This window comes from Gavia stellata, chromosome 10 (assembly GCF_030936135.1).
Source record: "Gavia stellata isolate bGavSte3 chromosome 10, bGavSte3.hap2, whole genome shotgun sequence".
Taxonomy (NCBI): domain Eukaryota; kingdom Metazoa; phylum Chordata; class Aves; order Gaviiformes; family Gaviidae; genus Gavia; species Gavia stellata.
In genome coordinates this window covers 8,364,890-8,381,475 of record NC_082603.1, presented here as the reverse complement: position 1 = coordinate 8,381,475, position 16,586 = coordinate 8,364,890, and the positions used below count along the sequence as shown (strand labels likewise).

Sequence of the window (16,586 nt, the reverse complement as noted above, 5' to 3'; positions counted from 1 at the left end):
GGGGCTCCCGGCGCCTCTGCGCATGCGCGCCCCCCTCCGCGCAACCTCGGGCGGTGGCGCCCGGCGGGATGTCACGTGATGGGCGCCCCCCGCGCTTTACGGCTGCCACCGCGCTTTATGGCGCTTTGCGGCGCGGGGCAGGGAGGCGGGCGGTGCTGTTGCCGCTCTCTCCGGTGGCGGCGGTGGTGATGGCGACGTACGTGAGCGAGCTGGAGGCGGCCAAAAAGAGCCTGAGCGAGGCGCTGGGCGAGAATGTGAAGCAGTAAGTGTGGCGGGAGAGGGTGGGGCGAGGCCGAGGCCGAGCTGTGGTCGGGGCGTCACGCCGGGCCGGGCCTGTGAGGGCGGCGCTGACTGGGCCTGGGTGCTGCGCGGCCCGTTCGTCTTCTTCCGGTCTTCAAAGGGCCGCGCGTTTGTACCGTGTCTGTGGTGAAGCTTCAGCGCTGGCATGTCCGTTGGGGGAAAGCGGTGGGCTTAGGAACAACGCTTTTCGTTTGGTGTCTGCACCTTCCCCGCTCTCCCCTAGGTACTGGGCCAACTTGAAGCTCTGGTTCAAGCAAAAAATCAGTAAGGAGGAGTTTGACCTGGAAGCACGCAGGCTTCTCACGCAAGACAATGGTAAACGGACATCTTGTGTTTGTTTTCCTACTGTCCCTAATGCTGCCTTACCCCCGCCATGCCTGGGGGGAGCTCCTCCCTGCTGCATGTTGCTTTCCAAACAGGGAAATTGCTGTGAGGGAAATAAGAATGACCAGGGCTCTCTCTGGCAGTAGAGTTAAAAAGATGGGAGGTGCCCTGGCCTGCAGGGGAAAGTCCTTTTGTGGCCTTGGCACTGACAGGCAATTTGGTGTTACATAAATACGGTAAAAAGGTAAAATATGCTGTCCCAGCAACCAAGAAGCCCTATTTTTATGTCACTGTAGAGACACATTCGTTTCCATACTGCACCCTCCTCTTGCCTGGGACTGAACTGGTGCTGTGGCTGAAGTTGGGGAGGGAAACCCTGAATTCACCTAGGCAGTTATGCAGCAGGCAGATCCCCTTCCTGGCCTTTGGGGGTGGCAGGTTGGGGTGCTGAAGGGTGAGATTAGTTTGTATTCACCTCTGTGCGGGTCTGCAAATGTTGGTAGGCGTTGCTGAGAGTGTTGTGGGGGCTCCTGACTTTTACCTTTGGGACCTCTGTGGGGAAAGGCAGGGAATTTGTCAGTGCTCAGGTTCAAAGGCCAAAGGGGATCCTGTAACCCTCTGACCCTGGCTTATGAAGTTTGTCTTTGTTCTTTCTAATGTGTAATTGCTCACTGTGTTCCAGTAACCCCTCTGCGAGGAAGTTGTATTTTGTCTTGAACCTATTTGATTTAACTTCACCTTTCTGGGGCTGGCTCTTACTGTTCGTTTTCTAGCAAAACCAAAAGCCCTGCTACCAGGGTAGGAGGGACAGCTGATCCTCCCCTGACTGGCTAAATATACCAGATGTTTCATATTGCATGCTGTAGGGCTGGATTTGTGTGTGTGGCACACTGAGAAGTGACTTAACTTGTTTCCGTGATGTGTAGTATCCTTTTTGTTAGTGTGGTACTAGCAGATTCTGGATCCAGTAGAAGAAAACTCTCAAAAAAACTTAAACTGGAAGTTGTGCATATGTAGTTAAGCATGTGGGGAAACACGACTGTGGAAAGGCATAGCGAGCTACTTTCAGATTGCTTTGAGGGGTCCCTTAGGGCACTGATGTGTTGCTAATGAACTGTCTGTCTTTACGCAGTCCACTCTCACAACGATTTCCTCCTGGCCATTCTTACCCGATGCCAGATCTTGGTTTCCGCACCAGGTAAGTCCCGAGAAGCCTCACTTAAAAACAACCGGGTAGTAACGCTTTCCCACGTGTGTGTTTGGGTTTTGTACAAAGCACTCTTAATCTTCTGAGCCTTAATATTCATGTTCTTTTTGCCACGCAGGCAGAAGGGTAGCAAAGTAGTAGTGATCCGGCTGATTTCAGCAGAGATGCTTTTATAGATAAGCTTCATGTGCTTGATTAGAGGCTAATGCTGGATTGCTCTGTGTGATAAACTGGTTTGATTTCTGGATTGGGTGTGTGCTGCAAGCTGAAGTGTAAAGGGAGATGCTGCTTTGTCTTTGATTTGCTTTGCTTACCACTTCCTCTCTCTTCTGAACTTGGTGATGCTCTTTGTTCTCTCTGCTGGGGATATCATTTTGGGGAGCTGGATTTTCCTGACTGATCATGAAATCAAGTACCTATCTGATAGAAGAATGCTTACTGGGAATGCTTACAGTGAGTCTTGATTGAGCTATGGCCAATTAACTCAACCTTCTGCAGACAGTTAACATTTTAACTTTGTAAGCATTTAGAATGGCTGTTGTCAGGGTTGCAGGACAAGTTTTGGTCTTCGAAAGAACTCTCAATCCAGAGATCTGATAGGAAAGACAATTGAGCTGCAATTCAAGATATGAAACTGCTGTGTGGTAGCTTTGACGGGCTGAGACCTGAGAGACGAGTTTTTTGGAAGGAGAAAATACCTGTTATTAGAGTACCTGATGTAGCTGGAGGAGGGGAAAAAAAAAGCAAAAACTTGCGGATACCCACAGCTTTTTGTGTTGTAGCTGGTTGTTAACTATACCAGCTGTGCTAATTAAATGCTAATCTCCCCCACCTCCAAACGCGCTTTCTTTGCTCTTGAACTTTACAAACACCTTTTGAGTCTCAGACTTGTCCTCTTTAGTGTTCTGCACTCATGTAATTCAGAAGATTTACGTCTAAATCTTCCTGCTCCTTGCTTTTGACTTGGAGTACTTACAACTGGATTATGAAAAGAAAGCACAAGAACAGTGATTCCCCTGTGAGTATTACCTGAACTAGCTGAGTCTAGGAGGCGGGGGGGAGAGAGCCTGTGTTCTCTGAGCTCAGCACTGAGCTAATGTGAATGCTGGAGTAGAGGTCGTAGCACGGAGGTCTTGCTTCTGAGTGGCTTTAGTCAGGTTAGAGCCTGTTGCTGTGTGACTGAAGTTGGGGTGGTTTATTCCTGTGTGCACCACTCTGTGTGTAACTGTATTGAATTTCATTTGTTGCTTTATCCAGTCACTCAGTCTTGTGCAGCTCAGTCAGGCTTCATCTTCCCTGGCTTGAATAGCTCCAATTTGTCAGCAAACTCTACCAGCTCCCCAGTACCTCCTTTTTCCAAGGCTGTCTAGAAATGTGTTAAAAGTATGAGCCCCAGCACAAAGCAGTATTGTGCTCCACAGGCGCCTTCCTTAGGCTCTTATTTCCCACCTGACCTTTTTTAATTTCCTTGCAAGGGCCATTGACTGGTAGATCTATTACACTTGTGTTTTACTTGCCAGTCTGCTGTGTGTGGCATAGTGGATTGTACATGCAAACCCAAAAAAGTGCAGTACAAATGGAATAAGAGATGTTGTTTCTAGATTTCTTTTTCTCCCCCTAGATACCAGTCTGATAACTGATAGTTTTCTGTTGGTCTGTCATGTCCCACCGCCTCCCCACCCCCCTACAATGTAAGAGCGGAAAGCTAACAGGCTTTTGTCTCCAGCACTGTCTTTGGGTAGAAGGTGTTTACTTCATGATTCGTGGAAACAAGTAACTTTAAAGAAGTGTGCTCGGTGCGCTTGGCACGCCATCACAAGGGTTACTGATGCATGTACTTTCCGCCTTCGTGTGAGAGAGACAAGGGGGAAAGAACCATCTTTAAAATGCCAGTTTGTATTTAAAAAAAACGTGGTTGGCATTACAAGTGTACTTGATATTGTGGCATTTGGAATAGGAAACCTTGGGGAAGGTATTTTTAAGGAGCGATTGTAACACATGTTGAACCAAGCAAACAAACCCTTCTGATCCAAGTTTTGCTGCCTCTGGTAGTAGTGGTTCCACCTGGGCTTATAAGGGAACACTGGGTGAATGTGACCCTTTGTGAGAATGCTTTCCATTTCTCCCTCTCATCTGCTTAGGCTGTTGGTCATGCAACTTCAAATCCCAGTTCAACAACCTGTGTGGCATGGCATATTTAGGGCTTGATGGAGAGGGAGGAAGGTTCATGTCTATTCCGATGTGAAGAATGACCAGCTTCTTTAATTCCTGCTGAGCTCCCACTGAGGGCACAGCAGGATCCTGAGGAATCCTAAATCTGACTTCTCTGCCCTTTTTAAAAATGGGTGATGCTGCTCCCTCTGGTAGCCATGTTTGTAAAGACACCCATAAATACTCAAGTGGCACCCAGCTGTAACATAGCTGGGAAGCTGCGAAGTGCCTGAAGAGAGAGCAAGTTCCCAGAAATGTGCCATCCGAAATGCTAGAGAGTGACTTAATGTTGGTTTTAGGCTGACTATGCCAGCCTGAGCGGTGTGGCACACTTTCCGTTACAAGAAAATTGTTTTCTTTGGTATTCTCTTTTTACCAATATTTTCAGAAGTGCTTTTCTGAATTTTTGTGTCTGGGGTTTGTCTTCTCCCCAAAATTCCATCAAAAGGAACTCCAGTTTAAAGCCTTTCTTAACCTTGCATGGGCTTGTCACTAAGCTTATCTTGTTTGTTGGACGATTGTAAGCAAGGAAGTTAGCAAGATTTCTTGAGTTAACACGTATCTCAGCTGAACTGTTACCTCCCTCCTTAGCTAAACGTTAACAATAAAACTGAGACAACTGCAAGCACTTGAGTTAGTGATGTAAGGATTTAACTTATTTACTGGTAATCTGGAGCCAGCTAAGAGAAGGTTCAGTGAATTTGAACTCCTGCTAGGATAGCAGGAGCATTTTATTATATCAGGGCTGCCCACATGCTTTTGCTTGAAGGGCTGCCAACTGTGAGACGGGCTCAGGTTGCTCCTGTTCCGCTTCTCTCCAGAGAGCTGGGAAGGGAGGAAAAGGAAGAAAATGGGAGTGTGAGTTGTCCCACCTCTGTCAACATCAGAATATATTTGACTAAACCCTTGCCCCTGCAAGAAGGTAAAAAAAAACCCAAAACAACTGAAGATCAAATAAACAAGGGTGGGAAAATGAATGTTTCCTGGGCCTGGCTGTTTTTCTCTGTTGTGCCCTTCTCTGTTTGTATATTTGTCCTTTCCTCCTGTGTGGTGCTGGTGCAGCATGGCAGGAAAACTGACATGTTCTGTCTGGACTGGCTGGTGCCATCACTGAGAGATGTGGCAGCTCTTAGAAAAAAATTCTTATCTGTTGCTCATCTTTGAAGGCATATCAGCAGCCACTGCTGTGGCTTGTTAAGATCTAATTCTCTTGCTAGCAAGATTAAATAAAAACTGCTAACATCTCTGAAGTTTCACGCTTGAGCCAACTCAGCCTTGTCATTTGTGGCCAGGAAGGCGAATACGGGTTTTCTTAGAATACTAGAGGGAAATTTTGCTGTCTTCATCTAGTTCAAGCCAGGCTTGGTAATATGAAAACCTGGAAAAGGAGCCAAAAAAAGTTCTACTCTGGCTCTTTGTAATGGTGAATAGGAGATAGTATCTCACCTTTCCCTTGTTCTAAGCTAAATCTGGCTAAGATTTTGTTAACTGTGCAGGCTAAGATTCAATTAAGTTGTGTCTTTCAGGGTCTACTGTCAAAGCCTAAAAATTTAGTTGCCATTTAGTTTAAAAGTTACTATGTTATTTTTTTTAATAAGGCATTTTTAAAATTCAGACTCTGCTATAACCTATTCATCTGTAAGACATTGTCAGATGAAAGGGTGGTGTTTGCTATTTCTGTCTCCATCCGTTTTAGTTTCTCTGCCTCCACCACCCGTCACACAGTTGGCTAAGGACACTTTTGTAAGTGAGGTTGCGAAGGAGCTGTGTGAGACTTCTGACAAGGAGGAAGGGCCTGGGGTAGGGTGACGTTGCAAGCTAGAGAGATGTGCTTTTATTGAAAGCTTTGAAAAGGGCCAGGTAATTTCTCTGTCTGTCCTTAACACACCTAGTCCCCCCTGCCTAGAAGGGTTCTGATCTGCTATGGAGGAGAGCAGGAGTAAGAAGAAAGGACTCATCTGTAAAGAGCAAAACATCCTGTGAGAAAAGTAGCGTTATATTGATAGATCCTAAGATGTAAGTCCTGAGATCTCAATGAAGGGCAAGACTGGTCCTTGAGATGATTGTCCACAGTGTTTTCCCACAGCCCTTTGTTAGGGCCTCTACTGCTACGTAGTAGTGATGAGTAGTGACACCAGCTTTGATTTTTTTTTTTTGGAGAGGGTTTATTTATTATCTTTTCATTTCCTATAATTGACTGGTGGATTTTGACAACAGGGTTTGTAGACTATTGACTTTCACCTCACTAGTAGGACGTAGCTAAACTTTTTAACAAACTTTTTTTAATAGGGAATATATGGCATCTCTCTCTGTATGTATAGGTTGTTTCTAATACCTTTTTAGCAGCCAACCATAAAGTTCACCTGAATCCTCTGGTTTAGCCTGATCCTTAAAGTCATGTTTTAGAATTTTTTTTTTTCATGGCAGAGAACACTGTGCTCATGCTTCAACCATGAGTGTGGGAAGCTCCACATAGCCAAGGACTTCCAGTCAGCCTCGTTCCCTATAAACAGTGCTGTAGTATAACTGTATTTATGAATTCCTGATTAATTAAGCATAGTTGTGAGAACCAGAGGTAAACATGCTGGTTGGTGTTGAGCTGTGGCAGCCTGCAGTAACAGGAGAGAGCCCGAGCTGGTTGTTTGTCAGTACTCAGTGAATGTGCCTGAGGCTGGTTAAGTTGTGGATGGCGAGCTGTGGGATGGCTGCTGTCACTTCTCCTCTGTGTCTGGAGGAAGTGGCAAATGCTGGCTCAGGTGCAGCCAGGGAATGCCTGAGACATGGACATGCTGTCAGCAGTACCTGGCAGCAGAGCTCCAGCCTCCACTTCAGAGACGACTGAAGTACCTTCAGAGCTGAGTTGTCCGAGCTCCCTGGAGGTGGGCAGTGACCCTGGCACAGGGCACACTCTGCTCTGAGGAAGAAGGATGCTCTGAGGAAAAAGGATGCTCCGTTCCTGTGCAAAGCCAAGGGGGGAGGATACTGGTGACACAAAGCGGAGGCTGTCTCTGTAGCCACCAGAGGGCTGTCCAGTCTTTGGGTTGCACTTGTTCACTGTCAGCAAGCGCATATGCATCCAGTGCAACATTGTCTTAAGCCCCAGCGTATCTGAAGGAATTGTGCACGGATCCTGTAAACCTGTCAGTGGGAAATCTGCTAGGCTGTCCTTGCCAAGAGCTGTATGATTGTCAGGATGTGGTTTGGCCTACTGTTAGTGTAGCTGTCAAAAAGCATACAGTGGACTTTTGAACAGTCTCCTCAAGGTGATGTAGCCAAATGTATTTATTTATTGATACTACATGGTAATCTCTTTTTCAGCTGCTTGCCAGTTCTGGTCAGTCACAAGCTCACTGCTCACACTGGTGTTGTCCTGCTCCTAGGCTCAGCGGCCTTTGCAGTTCTTCCCCCCTCGCCCCTTTCCCCTCAGTGTAACAAGAACGATAAGCCATGATGTTTAACAGGGGGCCGAGACAAAGCTTGCTAAAGTTGATGGGGAACTGTAAAGGCAGGTGTAATGAGTCAGACTGCTTGATCCTGCTGGTTAGCACCTGACCTGATCCAGGAGTAGCTGGGAGGAGAATCCTGCTCTGGGCAAGCTCCTATTGTCTTCCTGATGGAACAAATGGCTTGTTCCTTCCTTGTGGCTTTCCTTGGAGGCTGTGCTTGTTTCTGTCCTTCCACCATGGGTTTTTGTGTGGTGTGTGGACAGAAATTTCTACTTAAGTACTGGGTCATGAGTAAGTCAAGCTGACAGGGGGCTGACAAGGGAAGGGAAGGGCAGCCAAAAGCATTCTCCCCTGAGAAGCCCTTTCTCTGGGCCATGGCTGTTGGTTTTGGGTTAAGGCTTAGCTGGGGGCCAAAAGTTAAGGGTTTTCCTGTGTGGACAGTTTCATCCTGGCCCTAAATCAGCAATACCTATCAAGTGGTTTGGTTTTTTTCTTTTCAATTTGTAGAAGGTGCTGGATCTCTGCCATGGCCAGGTGGCTCTGCAACTAAACCTGGAAAACCCAAAGGAAAGAAAAAGATTTCTTCGGTTCGACAAAAGTTTGATGTAAGTGTCCACGGTCAAACGGTCGTGGCTCTCTGACATTGTGTTGGGGGTGAGGAGCTCTGCACAGCATGCAGTTTTTGTTACTGCCAGGGATGATGAAAGTCCATGACATGCAATGATGTATGTTATCCTTGTTTTGAGTTCTGGATTGGGGCTGGAGCTGGGGGTTAGTAGCTGCTGCCTCTCTTGTGGAAGCCTCTTGGGAGAAAGGCTACAGTGTGACCTGGCTTTGTCAGACACCAGAGAATCCATGGAAGTACACCTACATGTCAAAGTTGCAAAAGCTTGTGTTCCGGGAACCAACTTCACTTCACACAACTGCTGAATTCTTGAAGAAAAAGTGACTTCCTTATTCAGGCAGTCAGGCAGAATTCTGTGATTGCATGATCCCCTCCACAGGACTCTGCAATCTGAAGTATTAGAAGTAAGATGCTTCTTGGGTGGAATTTTTCTGAGGGTCAAGTTTCAGAATTGAAAATGCTTTGCAAAGATGCTGTCTTCTAGTATGTGGCAGAGAAACTCACAAGATCCAGTTAATTTTGCAGCAAAGGCTCTGTACATCCATCTGGTGTTGTCACACATCTGTTCCATGGTTGTTTCTGTGCTGCCAGACCAGGGGCAGGGGGTGGGTGTGAAAGATGATTGGGATGGGGCACTGTCTTCCACAGGTAGGGTTTGGTAAGATGGTTCAAAGTGATTTAACAGTTTGTTGCAAGGGAGAGTGTCTGTCTTCTTACTGAGCCAGGTTTATCAGGTGTCTGAGCACATTGTGATCTGGCTCGGTTCTCTGACAAGGCAGAAAACTAACCAAGCAAAAAAGACCCCAAACCCCAAGATTTTCTTGCTGGTTTATTCAGCTGGATCAGCATTCCATGCGGTTGGATGAATATCAAAGCCAAAGCAAAGGGAGAAGGGGCAGCTGTGTGGCTGGAGATAGGGGAGAAAAGTGGGCATGTGAAACCTCCTGCTCGTACACTGTGAGAAGGTAGCTTGGCTCAGCCAAGGTGCATAACACACTTTTGGGACTATAATTAGGCATTATATGTGTGTGTTTTAGAGACTAGTGTTTCTAAGGGATGCGAGTCCAGCTGAAGGCTCGTTGTATTTAGAAACTGCTGGAATATTTTGCAGTGTTCACAGCTGTGACCTGAATTCTGATGGCAGTCTCTGTTATCTTTTTGTTTTAAAACTTCATCATAACTTTTCAGTAGCAAGTAGAAGAGAGTTTGAGAAGCAAATCATGACTTAGTGGAAGTCTTGAAATTTGGTTTACTCAGATACCCCTACGTTACACCATGTTTCTAGCATGTGTTTATACACGTGTTTCTGGAATCCTTGGTAGTAAGTACTCTATGAAGTGTATGTTAGGATTAATGGGCTTGTCTATTCCTAGTCGCATTCCTGAATAGTGTGAATTTGAAGTGCCTTGGTATTTCCTTATGTTTCCCTCATTGCTCAGAATAACAGCTGTGTATGACCACAGGTTCATTCCAGTTGGCTTCAGCTCTCCCAAACCACATTCCTCTAAAGAGTTGCTTACATTTTGAAGGTCTTTTTTTCCAGGCATGCAGGCATGTAGCTTTCCTGTAATGAAAGCATAAGTCTTCAGAACTACAGGGAGGGAAACCTGCTTTCACATCATTAGTGGGTGGATGGGTTTTTCACTCTGAGTTAAATGCCACACTGTCCTTTGAATAAAGCAGCCCCTCTTCCTCTCCTGAAACTAAGACGCGAGAAATCCACTTTGCTGTATGTTCATTGTTTATATTTAAAGTATGTGTTTGTCTTGATGCCCCGTAAGAGCCTTGTGGCAGTCATCATTCCAGACTCACCAGATTTGTGGCTTGGAGAACTGAGGGACAGGAGACAGGACATGTGGGAGTACTTGATGAGCCAGGGCCGTGTTGCTCTCTTGTGGGTTGGGGCTGGGCCAAGCGCTTGCCTGAGCCCAAGGATCAATCATTCCCATCTGCTTTTTTTCCCCCCCTGTACCTGGGAACTGGGACTTCCCAGGAGCCACCACAAGCACTCAGAGCATGAAACACCAGCATATCAAGGGAATTGTGCTGGAGTACACGTGGCCTGGGAAATGGGGGTTGCCACCTGCTGGTATGGATTCCTGTTCTGTGATGTGATGTTTTGTTGTTTTTTTTCTAAATAACTGAGTCAGTTCTGAAAAATAGCCATAATCCATCTCAGAATCAGTGGCTGCTCAGTAACACAGCTCTGCTTAGAGTATTGAAAGTGCATGGGGAGACTAGAGTATGAAATTCAGAACTGGAATTTGGTTAAGTTGTTGCATTTAAAGCTTGAAAGAAATGTAAGAATGACTTAAGAATCACATAAGCCACTGAATCACATAAGCTTAGGATTATGGTTTTTAATCTTGATGGAAACTGTGCAGTTAGTAAGTAAAAATGCACCCTTCTGTACAAGAAATGACTAAATAGATGAGAACTCTTCAGCATGGAAGGAGGTCACTGAGAGATGTAAAAGTCCATAAAATCATAACTGGCCTGAATAGTGTGAACAGAGATAAGAGGGACAATGACTGACCACATTTGAGACTTACAGGAGAATCAAATTAATCTAGCAGGTGGGAAGTACAGAGCAAACCAGAGGAAGTGACTCCTCATGTGGTGTGTTGTTATACTGTAGAATTTCTTGCCGCAGGATGTTGCGGATACCCAAAGTTTAGGTGGTTCAGGGCGCTGCTGGACAAGGTCGTGGGCTGTTTAATAAAAGGACACCTACATTGGTTTAGAATTTTTTTCAGTCGCAAATCATTGGGGGTTGGGAGAGTATCCTAGGGAGGAATATCACTCTGCTTGTACTACTGTGATGTGTTTTTATAGGTGTTTGCTTTCTGACTGGAGAAGGGGTGTTTGGCTAGATGAGCTAAAGGGTCTGACTGAGTATTTGTTGTCTTATGCTCTAATGTTGTGTTCATAACAGCACCGGTTCCAACCTCAGAATCCGTTGTCTGGAGCCCAGCAATTTGTGGCAAAGGATCCGCAGGAGGATGATGATTTGAAGCTCTGTTCTCATACCATGATGCTTCCTACACGTGGCCAGTTAGAAGGAAGGATGATCGTAACTGCGTACGAGCATGGGCTAGATAATGTCACAGAGGAGGCGGTGACCGCGGTTGTTTATGCTGTGGAGGTGAGACTGGGCTGGGCAGCCGTGGTGTTCTCATTATACCAGCAACAAAAGGCTCTGTGTGCGGTATGGGGTAGTGTCCCTCAACGGGGAGAAGAAACCTGCTTCTCTAATTGTCTGTTTGCCTCAGGAGGAGTAAGGTGAGAATCAAAGGGCTTCCACGTTTGTGGCATCATAAATGTAAAGTCTTGGATTTCTGCCTGCAAGTGTTAATTTTGAAGTACTTGCATATGAAGAACTCCAGGCATGCTTAAGTAGCCGTTTTGGAAAATGCTGTTCCTGTCACTTAAAAGCAGGGACAGAACGGGAGCTCGACTTAAAAGCAGGGACAGAATAGGAGCTCCAGTTTTAAACAGTTCTATAAAAAATAATCCATTATAGGCGCAAGTATCTGGCATGGAAGTGAAGTGACAGAATCAGGTAATACCTGCAGGTGAAGTGCCTGCTGTTGCTGGTTTTAGCCATCAGTGGTGCATTACCTGACATATCCCAGGAATGATACAGCCATTACTTGGCACGTTGATGTGTGGATGGTATTCTGGAATCAGGATGGTGGAGGCAGACCTGAATTCCCCATCTGGGAGCGAGGCCAGATTAAGAAGCAGTTGTCTGCCTGTCTGTCAGACAGTTGCTTCTCCGGCACTTTCCAGGCAACTGAACAGTCTGAAAAGGAGGAGCGAGTGGCTTTTCACTGTAGTTTTAAGGCCAGTGTTTCAGTACAAGTGTAACATCTAGTGCTGGTTAAGAAATCTCTTAACTCTTTATCAAAGGGATCAGGGGTTGGGAATTTCCTAGCATTTAAGAAACCTCTTTGACGTTTGAAGCAGCGCATCAGATATTAAAGTACAGTTCACAGGCTAATGCATACAGTACTCTCACACAGTGCCATGTTCTCTGTATCCAACTGTGTCAGATAGTGAAAACATACTATAACTTGTCCAGATCTTGGTTCCCTTATGCCTTTAGGTCCTTGTGGTCATAGCAGCACTACTTCTGTCTTGCTGTTTGGTGAGGCACTTCTCATAGCTGTTGCTTGGTAGGGTGAATAAATTGGCATGTGTAATAAGATTGTTTTTTATTGCAGAACCATCTTAAGGATATTCTGACATCTGTGATATCCAGGCGGAAAGCCTATCGTCTGAGAGATGGCCATTTCAAGTATGCCTTCGGAAGCAATGTTAACCCTCAGCCGTATCTGAAGAACAGTGTTGTTGCTTATAACAATTTAATTGAGTGGTAAGGAGCTCTCGGCTAATTTCAAATGCAGTTTACTAGTGGCGAAGTTACTCCATGGTTCGGTTTCTCTTTTTGCTTAAACACCTGTTAGTTAATGGTGTTTAGCTTTTACACACTAAGAAGGTATCATACGGAGGACTGTACAGCTAAACAGGGAGGGAAGAATGTGGGCGTTTCTCAGCAGTGGAGTTTAGGACAGTGTTAAGTCTCCCTTCCTTGCCTGTGCTTGCCCATCAGTTTATGAAGGTGACCCCTGGCCCTCTGAATGTCCTTAGTAATTACTGCTTTTTGGAAGTTGTAGTGAGTGACACAGGAATTTTGCTGCTCTCAGGGAAACTGCCCCTGGGCAGAAGAGCCCGGCCTTTGTGGGTGCACCGCTGTTGTGCTACAGGAATGAAATGTCAGTGAAGACCTGTGGGACACTGCCATCCTGTCATTTCATGCATCCAAATGTATTTATGGTTCCTTGGCAGGCCTTTTCAGTTAGCAGAGCTTCAAGGTCATCTTGTTTTCCAGAGCCTCAATGTCAAACAGCTTGTGCTGTGCATCTGGCAGCGTGTGTGTATGAGAAGGCAGTTGGGTTTGTCTATGACAGCTTCTAGCAGTTGACAGAAGGTCGTGGGTGTTTCAAGACTTGATTATAGCACTACAAACACTACAAATGCAATCCACTCCAAACAATTCTGCCTAACAGCTAATGTCTTTCAATTTAACATTGTGGGTGCCTTAACTTTTGTGCTGGCTAGAAACTGTTGGCTGTAAATAACAAGTTGCCCAATCAAGATCAGTTACAAAGCAGGTTTGAAGCGTGTTGAGGATTGGTTTACACTATTTTTATTAAACTGGAATTTTAAAGAGATTTTAGTTACAGCTGAAATAATCTCATGTACATAAGGGCTAAGTCAGCTGATACAGAAAAGCAAACCCTGGGGCCAGGCCCCTCCCGTGTGACTTCCAAAGGTGGTGCTATTTTCTTGACGGGAAGGTTTTACTGCCTGCTCTGTCTACAGCCCTCCAACCTGCGCAACACCTTCTGCCAGCCAGAGTCTAGCTCCCCAGCCCCCGCCCGATGATGCTGAGCAGCAGGCAGCTCTACTTCTAGCATGCTCTGGAGACACCTTACCAGCATCCCTCCCGCCAGTGAACATGTATGACCTTTTTGAAGCATTACAGGTAAGCTGTTTGTGTTACACTGTTGTGTCGCAGGCAGTGCTGTCCTGAGTACCAGCTAGCAGTCTCGGATTTGGTTTACATGCATAGAGGGGGATTTGATTTCTCCTCCTACAGTCTGTTTCTTTCTTGCCCTCTCAAATGTACAATTCTTTGGCTTTGACTTGTTCCCACTATTAGGTAACGGTTAACATAAAGTCAGCTAATGGTTTAATGCCTGTTCTGCTCCTCTTGGTCAGAGAGTTGATGAGGAAATCCCGGTCTCTTTTTATAGTTACATAAGAAGGGTGAACTCTTCCTCTGTAGCAAGACTGCAGTGATTATGTCAGAACTGAGCTAGACTGAGATTTTGACAGTGATGCAACAAAATGACTTGCCTGGCATGTCCCTTCTTACTCCTTGTGTTCTGCCCTGAGTAGTTGGAGGAATCCTTGGTCCTGGCATGCAGGCTGCTGCAGTGGTTTAGCTATGATCACCCCAGCCCTGGGGAGGTATCTAAGGTAGGCTGGATGAATCTTCCTGCGGAGAGGCATGCCTGTGGTTCATTCCCTCTCTGGCAGCTCTGGGGACATTCAGACTGCTTTGAATGTCTAAGCTTAGCTGTGAGAAAGTCTCCCTTGATTTCTGCTAATGTGAGTAGGCCTTGGGATTTTGTCTCAAGGCTGTGGAGGCAGACCATTCTTTGTAAGAGCTGTAATCAAATATTCATCTCATGTGTTTGGTCAGATAGAACTGTTGTTTGTAAGATTTTGATGACAAATTGTTGTTTGTCATCATAAGAGCGAAATGACAATTTCTTTACCATGCCACTCCCTTACAAAATGGTGTAACAGACAGTTGTTCTGTGCTGGCTGGTGTGGCAGTGCGGGCAAGTTGCAGTTCTCCTTGTGTGTGACAGCCTGCATTCCTGCTCTGCAGGGCTGGCTCTCTGATCGTCTTGTGGTAGAGGGAGGTTATTCCGTGGGCTATATGGGGAAATGCGTACAAAAGCATGAAAATTGTTTTCTAACATGTATCTCCAGGTGCACAAAGAAGTTATTCCTGCGCACACTGTCTACGCTCTAAACATTGAGAGAATTGTCATGAAACTGTGGCATCCAAACCACGAGGAGCTACAGCAGGATAAAATCCATCGCCAGCGCTTGGCAGCAAAGGAGGGCCTTCTACTCTGCTAGAGCTAGGCAGCCATGTCAGGCCTCAGATGGCTACAGTGCTGTTCCTTGGACTTCACATTCAGATGCTTCTTGCAAATCTGTGTCAGCATTTCAAGGATGGTGTAAGTTATGAGTCAACTTTTCCTATGGAAATATGACTGAGTTGCGGTACACTTTCTCTGCTTCCCCAGAGTCACGTGCCATGGAGTGCTTGCAGCAATCCCACTGAATTGGAAAGGAGAAACAAGAGATTTGTTTGCAAAGACTGTTTTTTACGGAAAATAAATGTGAGGGTGGAAAGACTTGGTTTTAAATAAGGTGTATTTGTGTTTTCTTTTGTGAGCACAGGGAATCTGCCTCCTCATCCTCCCATCTTAGGTAGTTTCCCTTCTGAGCACAGCCTCCAGGGGCCTCGTACAACTTGTGTTGCAGTTGGTGGGATCCTCTTCCATTCTTTTTAACTGGAAACAGGGTGGGCTCTTGTGAAGTGAACATGAGCAATTCTGTAAGCTGACATTCTTCTACCAGGGAAACTTCTGATGAGAAACTCTGAGAAAACAAGGCAAAAAGGGAAAGGTCTTTTCTAGCCTGTCTTTTGAACTGTTTTGCATCACAAAACATGAAGGTGCGCACTGTTGTAGGAATCCGTCGCCAGTTACCAAAATACGCAATAAAATCAGGGTTGTGAGTAATGTTTTCCTATCAGCCTAGTCCTGGACTCACCCCTGTCTTGTAGTAGTTGTAATCAGATGTTCTAGGAGTTGTTAGACCTATGACAAGAGGCAACCTCTGTGCCTGTCAGTACAGCTAACGATTTAGCCGTCCCAGCAGACAGCTTGACCATCCCTGAGGTGGGACAGCAACTCCCGAATGCATACACCAATTCACTGTCTTGGTGTTGCAGACTCCTTGGATTTGCAGCATGAACAAGATGTCTCATATTACTTTATGATAAAAATACATAGCCTTGTATTACTTCATTGTAAAAATATGCAGCCACACCTCTCCAGATGGGCAGCTGTGCAGATCACTGTGTGTAAAAGGGGAAATTCCACCTGCTGTGTTTCAGGTAACTACTGTCATCCTGAGTCAGCTGTGTGCTCCTCAGATGCTGAAGGGAACAGGTGTATTATAACAAGAGAATTCTATTAAAATGTCTTAATTACTATGTTACCTGTTTTTAACCACACCTATGGTGGTGCCTGCTGAAGGATGTCTTGGCTTATTGTGCCTCCAGATAGCGGAACTGAAACAGCTTCCTCTGGGGGAATATGAAAGGGGAAGCTCATGGTTCCCCTCCATTCTAGTTTTCCTCTGTTTGGGAAGTATTTGGACAGGAGAGCTGTCATCTTCCCCTTTCCTGTGCAGTTTCCTTCTCTACTGTCCTCCCAGGACTGAAGAGGGTGCAGGTCCCTGATGTTTCCTCCCAGTTACCTTTTTTTATAACTCCCTTTCTTGACCCCCGTGACTGTTCATGTTGGACCAGAGTCGTAGCAAGGGGCTGTGCAGCTGTCACTGTGTTCCTGGCTTTCCTGCATCCCCCTGTGGGAAGTGCTGTGGAGTTAGGCATAGCAAGAGGCAGTGCCCCTGCAGATATCGGTGGCTGTCATCATGAGAAGACTATTGTAGGATTATGAAGTAAGCTGGGAAATGCAACAGCAGAGAAGTACAGCAGGGCCTGGCAGGATGAGAGTAGTTGTACTTGGTAGGTCATGTCTCTTAAGGTATGGCAGTGTGTGGTTAAGAGGAGAGTGGGAGAGAGGAGATGGAA

The 16,586-nt window shown here is 45.9% G+C and overlaps 1 protein-coding gene across 1 annotated transcript; it reads left to right on the top strand.

Moving 5' to 3' along the window:
* The first annotated feature begins 158 nt into the window (after positions 1-158).
* On the top strand, positions 159-14,992 carry TADA1 (transcriptional adaptor 1). The gene is made up of 8 exons (XM_059822129.1): positions 159-262; positions 524-615; positions 1,757-1,822; positions 7,996-8,093; positions 11,049-11,258; positions 12,340-12,491; positions 13,502-13,664; positions 14,684-14,992. Exons 1-8 carry the CDS (start codon positions 189-191, stop codon positions 14,834-14,836), a joined length of 1,008 nt encoding a protein of 335 aa, XP_059678112.1. The 5' UTR covers positions 159-188; the 3' UTR covers positions 14,837-14,992.
* The last annotated feature ends 1,594 nt before the right edge of the window (positions 14,993-16,586 follow it).

Excerpts from the sequence above, each read along its gene's own strand:
- TADA1 (XM_059822129.1), top strand. The coding sequence starts at position 189 with ATGGCGACGTACGTGAGCGAGCTGGAGGCGGCCAAAAAGAGCCTGAGC. Across the intron at positions 616-1,756 it reads GCTTCTCACGCAAGACAATG|TCCACTCTCACAACGATTTC; the intron begins GTAAACGGACAT and ends GTCTTTACGCAG. Across the intron at positions 8,094-11,048 it reads CGGTTCGACAAAAGTTTGAT|CACCGGTTCCAACCTCAGAA; the intron begins GTAAGTGTCCAC and ends TGTTCATAACAG.